Genomic DNA, 7,993 nt, shown 5'->3' on the forward strand with positions numbered 1-7,993 from the left:
GGCGCCTGCCACCTTGCCCAGCTAGTTTTTTGCTATTTTATTTTAGTAGAGACGGGGTTTCACCGAGTTAGCCAGGATGGTCTCGATCTCCTGACCTCGTGATCCGCCCGTCTCGGCTTCCCAAAGTGTTGGGATTACAGGCTTGAACCACCGTGGCTGGCCTCTTGAGTCTTTTTCTAGAACTTTGGCATGTGCTTGTGATATCAATCCCTTCTCATCACACCTAGGTCACCATGCCTGGAGCTCCACTATGCACCGTGAGGTTTAGAACAACTCAGTTTATTTATTTATTTATTTTTGAGATGGAGTCTCGCTCTGTCACCCAGGCTGGAGTGCAGTGGCACGATCTCAGCTCACTGTAAGCTCCACCTCCTGGGTTCACGCCATTCTCCTGCCTCAGCCTCCCGAGTAGCTGGGACTACAGGCACCTGCCACCGGTGACACCAGGTTAATTTTTTGTATTTTTTAGTAGAGACGGGGTGTCACTGTTAGCTAGGACGGTCTCGATCTCCTGACCTCGTGATCCGCCCACCTTGGCCTCCCAAAGTGCTGGGATTACAGGTGTAAGCCACCGTGCCCAGACCTATTTATTTGTTTTTGAGACAGAGTTTCGCTCTTATCAGCCAGGCCGGAGTACAATGGTGCAATCTCTGCTCACCGCAACCTCTGCCTCCCAGGTTCAAACAATACTCCTGCCTCAGGCTCCCAAGTAGCTGAAATTACAGATGCCTACAACCATACCCAGCTAATTTTTGTATTTTTAGTAGAGAAATGGGGTTTCACCATGTTGACCAGGCTGGTCTCTAACTCCTGACCTCAGGTGATCTGCTCACCTCAGCCTCCCCAAGTGCTATTACAGGCGTGAGCCACCGTGCCCAGTCCCAACTCAGTTTAGAGTTGGCAAGGTTTAGATCAATGGTGAAAGTTACCAATATGTTGTGGTTTTGTTTTGTTTTATTGTTATTATCTTTTTTTTTTTTTTTTTTTTTGAGATGGAGTCTGGCTCGGTTGCCCAGGCTGGAGTGCAGTGACGCGATCTCGGCTCACCACAACCTCCACCTCCCAGGTTCAAGCAGTTCTCCTGCCTCAGCCTCCCGAGTACCTGGGATTACAGTCGCGTGCCACCACGCCCAGCTAATTTTGAATTTTTAGTAGAGATGGGGTTTCACCATGTTGGCCAGGATGGTCTCAAACTCCTGATCTCAAGTGATCCACCTGCCTCAGCCTCCCAAAGTGCTGGGATGGATTACAGGCGTGAGCCACCATGCCCAGCCCCAGTGCATTCGAAATTGTGATAACTGCCAGTTTCAATTCCTTAGCAATTCTAGACCAGCACACACTGTCCAATTGAAATATAACAGAAGTCGCATAAATAATATTGTTCTAGTAACTATATTTAAAAAATGAGAAAGACACAGGTGAATCATTGTAATAATATTCTTTATTTAACCCAATAGGTCCAAATTATTGTAGTATCATTTGAAGGTGTAAACAATATTTAAAAGTTTTTGTTTTGCTTTTTATTTTATTGTTTATTGTGTAAATAATATTTTAAAGTTTTTGTTTTTTATTTTATTTTATTTTATTTGTTTATTTTTGAGAGGGAGTTTCACTCTTGTCACCCAGGCTGGAGTCCAGTGGTGCTATCTCGGCTCATTGTAACCTCCACCTCCCAGATTCAAGTGATTCTCCTGCCTCAGCCTCCCGAGTAGCTGGCATTACAGATGCCCGCCACCACGCCAGGCTAATTTTTTTGTATTTTTAGTAGAGACGGGGCTTCACCATGTTGGGCGGGCTGGTCTCGAACTCCTGACATCAGGTAGTCTGCCTGCCTCGGCCTCCCAAAGTGTTGGGATTACAGGCGTGAGCCACCGCACCTGGCCTGTTTTGTTTTGTTTGCTTGTTTTTGAACTCTGCTGTCCAGGCTGGAGTGCAGTGGCAATCATGGCCCATTGCAGTATCTGTTTTTTGTTTGTTTGTTTGTTTTTGTTTTTGTTTTTGTTTTGAGATGGAGTCTTCGTCTGTTGCCCAGGCTGGAGTGCGGTGGCGTGATCTCCACTCACTGCAAACTCCACCTCTAGGGTTCACGCCATTCTCCTGCCTCAACCTCCCAAGTAGCTGGGACTACAGGCACCCGCCGCAACGCCTGGCTAATTTTTTGTATTTTTAGTAGAGACGGGGTTTCACCGTGTTAGCCAGGATGGTCTCGCAGTATCTGTTTTTAAGTTTAAGTTAGCATTGGGCTGGGCGTGGTGGCTCCCGCCTGTAATCCCAGCACTTTGGAAGGCCGAGGCAGGCAGATCACCTGAGGTCAGGAGTTCAAGACTAGGCTGGATAACATGGTGAAACCCCCATCTCTATTAAAAATACAAAAATTAGCCTGGTGTGGTGGCGGGTGCCTGTAATCCCAGCTACTCAGGAGGCTGAGGCAGGAGAATTGCATGAACCCAGGAGGCGTAGGTTGTGGTGAGCCAAGATCACGCCATTGCGCTCCAGCCTGGGCAACAAGAGCAAAACTCCGTCTCAAAAAAGAAAAGAAAAGAAAAGAAAATTGGCCGGGCGAGGTGGCTCACACCTGTAATCTCAGCACTTTGGGAGGCCGAGGCGGGCAGATCACAAGGTCAGGAGATCAAGACCATGGTGAAACCCCGTCTCTACTAAAAATACAAAAAATTAGCCAGGCGCGGTGATGGGTGCCTGTAGTCCCAGCTACTCGGGAGGCTGAGGCAGGAGAGTGGCATGAACCCGGGAGGTGGAGCTTGCAGTGAGCCAAGATCGCGCCACTGCACTCCAGCCAGGGGGACAGAACAAGACTCCGTCTCAAAATAAAAAAATAAAAAATAAAATAAAAAAAGAAAAGTAACATTAACCAGACCCGGCACAGCGGCTCACACCTGTAATCCCAGCACTTTGGGAGGCTGAGGCAAGGCAGGTGGATCACCTGAGGTCAGGAGTTCAAGACCAGCCTGGCCAACATAGTGAAACTCCGTCTCTACTAAAAATACAAAAACTAGCCGGGCGTGATGGTGCACACCTGTAGTCCCAGCTACTCGACAGGCTGAGGCACGAGAATCACTTGATCCCAGGAGGCAGAAGTTGCAGTCAGCCAAGATCACGCCACTGCACTCCAGTCTGGGCGACAGAGCAAGGCTCCGTATGGAAAAAACAAAAAAACAAAAAAAATTAGCATTAACCATTCTGTGTCTCCGACACCATGGTCACTTTTGAAGGGCTCATTGGCCGCCAATTTTTTTAATGCTGCACACAGAGAACATTTCTGTCATCACAGAAAGTTGCTTTTTTTTGTTGTTGAGACGGAGTTTCACTCTCGTCACTCAGGCTGGAGTGTAATGGTGCAATCTCGGCTCACTGCAACCTCTGCCTCCTGGGTTTAAGCAATTCTCCTGTCTCAGCCTCCCGAATAGCTGGTATTACAGGCTCCCGCCACCACGCCCGGCTAATTTTTGTATTTTTAGTAGAGACATGTTGGCCAGGCTGGTCTTGAACTCCTGACCTCGGGTGATCCACCCACCTCAGCCTCCCAAAGTACTGGGATTACAGGTGTGAGCCACCAAGCCCGGCCCATCATCACAGAAGGTTTTGTAGGACAAGGTTAATCTGGAGATGTGAGCTCCATCTGCAAAGTCCTAGAGGAGTTTGGGGTGACATTAAGGCGGGGAAACTTTGGGGTCTGGATCAAAATGGCTCTAGTTGTGTGTACTCAACAGGACACATAGGTGTCTCTCTGAGCCTTAGTTTCCTCATCTGTAGAATGGACAGCTCTAGGGCTGCAAGAAACAGAGAGGGGGCAGGGCTGGGGTCTTGGATTTCTGTTCCCGAAGCCAGGATCTGGGATCTGGAGGACTCTATGACACCCTATGGGGGCGGGAAGGACCTAGGAATGGAGTGAGATTGGCCAGACCTTGAGAACATCAAAGCTGAGGTTCAGTGGACGGGCTCCATTGAGGTTCACAGACACAGTCCCCTTGTACCTCTGGCTCTGCAGTGTCACGGGCATCCAGACAGGAGCCAGTGCATCCTCCTTTTAGAAGAAAGGCCCGTCTCCAGATCCCCGAGTCCCTCTAGCGTCTCCCAGAAGGTGTCAGACGCTGCAGCGTCGAGAGAGTGGCCGCAGGTCCTTGTCATTGTCCAAGGGTCCCTCCCAGCCTCCGAGTCTCACCCCATCCATGAAAAAAGGTGGCCCCGGTTTCCCGCCACCTCCTCCACAGCACCGTCTCTTTGAAGGTTCCCCCGCCACCGTTTTTGTTTGCGTGTTTGTTTTTTGAGACAGCATCTTGTTCTGCTGCCCAGGCTGCTGGAGTGCAGGGGCGCGATCCAGGCGGCTCACTACCTCCGCCTCCCGAGTTCGAGCGATTCTCACGGCCCAGCCTCCCAGGTAGCTGAGAATACAGGCACACGCACCACCACACCCGGCTAATTTTTGTAACTTTCGTAGAGACGGGGTTTCACCATGTTGGTCAGGCTGGTCTCAAACTCCTGACTTCAAGCGGTCCACCCGCCTCAACCTCCCAAAGTGCTGGGATTACAGGCGTGAGCCACCATGCCCGGCCTGAAGGTTTCTCTTTCTCGGGCTTCCCAGACCCAGTGCCCACACTCTGGGGGCCCTCCCCCTGGCTCCCTCCAGCCCCCTGGGGCCAGCCCCTGCTGGGTATCTCCAGGAAGGGCCAGCCTCAGCATGTTCCACCAAAGCCTGCTTCTCTCCTGGGGAGTCCCCATGTCTAGGGGTGGCCACGTTGCCCTCCTGGTCAGCCCCTGAGTCCCCATGCCTGCCTATTCTCCCTCCCATCTGTCCCCGCCTCTCCCCCAGCCTCAGCCTACCAGAAGGGTAGCCTTTGAGTGCTTTTTGAAAGAAACTCCAAGTGAATATTTCTATTCTCTTTTTTTTTTTTTTTTCTTTTTGAGACAGGGTCTTGCTCTGTCACCCAGGTTGGAGTGCAGCAGTGTAATCTCGGCTCACTGCAACCTCTGCTTCCCGGGTTCAAGTGATGCTCACGTCTCTGCCTCCCGAGTAGCTAGGACTACAGACATGTGCCACCGTGGCCAGCTAATTTTTGTATTTTTAGTAGACATGTGGTTTCTCCAAGCTGGCCAGACTGGTCTCAAACTCTTTTTTTAGTTTTTGTTGTTGAGATGGAGTCTCGCTCTGTAGCTCAGGCTGGAGTGCAGTGGTGCGATCTCGGCTCACAGCAACCTCTGCCTCCCGGGTCCCGGTTCAACTGATTCTCCTGCCTCAGTCTCCTGATTAGCTGGGATTACCGGAACGCGCCACCATGCCCAGCTAATTTTTGTATCTTTAGTAGAGACAGAGTTTCACCATGTTGGCCAGGATGGTCTTGATCTCCTGACCTCGTGATCGCCCGCCTCTGCCTCCCAAAGTGCCGGGATTACAGGAATGAGCCACCGCGCCTGGCTTGGTCTTGAACTCTTGACCTCAAGTTATCCACCCTCCTCTGCCTTCCAAAGTGCTGGGAATACAGGCATGAGCCAACGCACCCGGTCCTGAGTGCTTGTTGAATGTAACCCAAGTGAATATTTCTTTTTTTTTTTTTTTTTTCTGAGATGGAGTCTCGTTCTGTCTCCCAGGCTGAAGTATGGTGGTGCGAACTTGGCTAGCTGCAACCTTCACCTCCCAGGTTCAAGTGATTCTCCTGCCTCAGCCACCCGAGTAGCTGGGAATACAGGTGCGCACCGCTGCACCCGGCTGATTTTTGTATTTTTAGTAGAGATGGGGTTTCATCATGTTGGCCAGGCAGGTCTTGAACTCGTGACCTCGTGATCTGCCCTCCTCGGCCTCCCAAAGTGCTGGGATTACAGGCACGAGCCACCGCGCCTGGCTGCCATTACTTTCAATGGTAAAAACAGCAATTACTTTTGCACCAACCTAATATGAACTTGAAACTGGCAGCCCTGAGTACTTCCTTTGCTTTCTCTGCAAACTGTTCAGGGGTCTCTCCCCACTAGGCCTTGGCAATGGTGGTTTCCTCTGCCAGAAGCACCCTTTCCCACAGGTCTACTGTACCTGGTGAGCTCTTTTTTTTTTTTTTTTTTTTTTTTTGAGACGGAGTCTGGCTCTGTCGCCCAGGCTGGAGTGCAGTGGCCGGATCTCAGCTCACTGCAAGCTCCACCTCCCGGGTTTACGCCATTCTCCTGCCTCAGCCTCCCGAGTAGCTGGGACTACAGGCGCCTGCCACCTCGCCCGGCTAGTTTTTTGTATTTTTTTAGTAGAGATGGGGTTTCACCGTGTTAGCCAGGATGGTCTCGATCTCCTGACCTCGTGATCCACCCGTCTCGGCCTCCCAAAGTGCTGGGATTACAGGCTTGAGCCACCGCGCCCGGCCTCTGGTGAGCTCTTATATTACCTCCAAAACCCAATCCCATTGTGCCCTCCCCCAGTAGAGTCATGGATTCAAGCCTCGACTCGGGGGCACCTGGGGGCATTTATGATTGGCTGTGTCTTCTCCAGATTGGGGAAGAGTCTGAGGACACACCAGGAAAGGATAGGATCAAGATGAGACCTGAGGACCCTTGGGGCCTCTCCCGCCTTCCCCAGGGACCCTTGCGCATACAGAGGGGGCCTGTTGTCTAATGGGTGGGAGGAAGTGGACTCTGGGCCAAGCTCCCTTTGTTGAAACACCAGCTGTGCTGATTTTTGCTGTGAGTCACTTGGTCTTGGTTTTCTCATCTGTGAAACAAGAATAATAGCAGCTCCTCTCAGGACTCATGGCCGGGAGCTTTGGTAAGCAGGTGATTGTCATCAATGACCCTCACTCCTCTCTCCTCTCTTCCCAGCTACTCTGACCCATGGATCCCCTGGGCCCGGCCAAGCCACAGTGGTCGTGGCGCCGCTGTCTGGCTGGGCTGCTGTTTCAGCTGCTGGTGGCTGTGTGTTTCTTCTCCTACCTGCGTGTGTCCCGAGACGATGCCACTGGGTTCCCTAGGCCAGGGTTCATGGCAGTGGCACCTGTCACCAGGGCTCCCAGTGGATCCTCCCGACAGGACACCACTCCCACCCGCCCTACCCTCCTGATCCTGCTGTGGACGTGGCCTTTCCACACCCCCGTGGCTGTGTCCCGCTGTTCAGAGATGGTGCCTGGCACGGCCGACTGCCAAATCACTGCCGACCGCAAGGTGTACCCACAGGCAGACGCAGTCATCGTGCACCACCGGGATATCATGTACAACCCCAGTGCCGACCTCCCGCCCCCCACCAGGCCTCACGGGCAGCGCTGGGTCTGGTTCAGCATGGAGTCCCCAAGCCACTGCTGGCACCTGCAAGCCCTGGACGGATACTTCAATCTCACCATGTCCTACCGCAGCGACTCCGACATCTTCACGCCCTATGGCTGGCTGGAGCCGTGGTCCGGCCAGCCTGCCCACCCACCGCTCAACCTCTCGGCCAAGACCGAATTGGTGGCCTGGGTGGTGTCCAACTGGAAGACGGACTCGGCCAGGGTGCGCTACTACCAGAGCCTGCAGGCCCATCTCAAGGTGGATGTGTATGGGAAATCCCACAAGCCCCTGCCCAGGGGGACCATGATGGAAACACTGTCCCGGTACAAGTTCTACCTGGCCTTCGAGAACTCCTTGCACCCCGACTACATCACCGAGAAGCTGTGGAGGAATGCCCTGGAGGCCTGGGCCGTGCCTGTGGTGCTGGGGCCCAGCAGAAGCAACTATGAGAGGTTCCTGCCGCCCGACGCCTTCATCCACGTGGACGACTTCCAGAGCCCCAAGGACCTGGCCCGATACCTGCAGGAGCTGGACAAGGACCACACCCGCTACCTGAGCTACTTTCGCTGGCAGGAGACGCTGCGGCCTCGCTTCTCCAGCTGGGCACTGGCTTTCTGCAAGGCCTGCTGGAAACTGCAGGAGGAATCCAGGTACCAGACGGTGCGCAGCATAGCAACTTGGTTCACCTGAGAGGCCGATGTGGGGCCTGGGCTGCTGGGAACCTCATTTTCCTGGGGCCTCA

General features: G+C 52.8%; 1 protein-coding gene across 2 annotated transcripts; it reads left to right on the plus strand.

Moving 5' to 3' along the window:
• Window positions 1-6,822: 6,822 nt before the first annotated feature.
• On the plus strand, window positions 6,823-7,993 carry LOC103233750 (3-galactosyl-N-acetylglucosaminide 4-alpha-L-fucosyltransferase FUT3). 2 transcript variants are annotated; one of them, XM_073017283.1, is made up of 2 exons: window positions 6,823-6,959; window positions 6,993-7,993. In XM_073017283.1, exons 1-2 carry the CDS (start codon window positions 6,823-6,825, stop codon window positions 7,939-7,941), a joined length of 1,086 nt encoding a protein of 361 aa, XP_072873384.1. In that variant the 3' UTR covers window positions 7,942-7,993. The 2 variants fall into 2 exon arrangements, with proteins under 2 accessions (XP_072873384.1, XP_072873385.1); XM_073017284.1 differs by having other exon boundaries at window positions 6,823-6,950.

Source organism: Chlorocebus sabaeus, chromosome 6 (assembly GCF_047675955.1).
Source record: "Chlorocebus sabaeus isolate Y175 chromosome 6, mChlSab1.0.hap1, whole genome shotgun sequence".
Classification (NCBI taxonomy): Eukaryota; Metazoa; Chordata; class Mammalia; order Primates; family Cercopithecidae; genus Chlorocebus; species Chlorocebus sabaeus.

Coding starts and splice junctions, on each gene's coding strand:
- LOC103233750 (XM_073017283.1), top strand. CDS start 6,823: ATGGATCCCCTGGGCCCGGCCAAGCCACAGTGGTCGTGGCGCCGCTGT. Junction 6,960..6,992: donor GATGCCACTGGGTTCCCTAG/GCCAGGGTTCAT, acceptor ACCTGTCACCAG/GGCTCCCAGTGGATCCTCCC.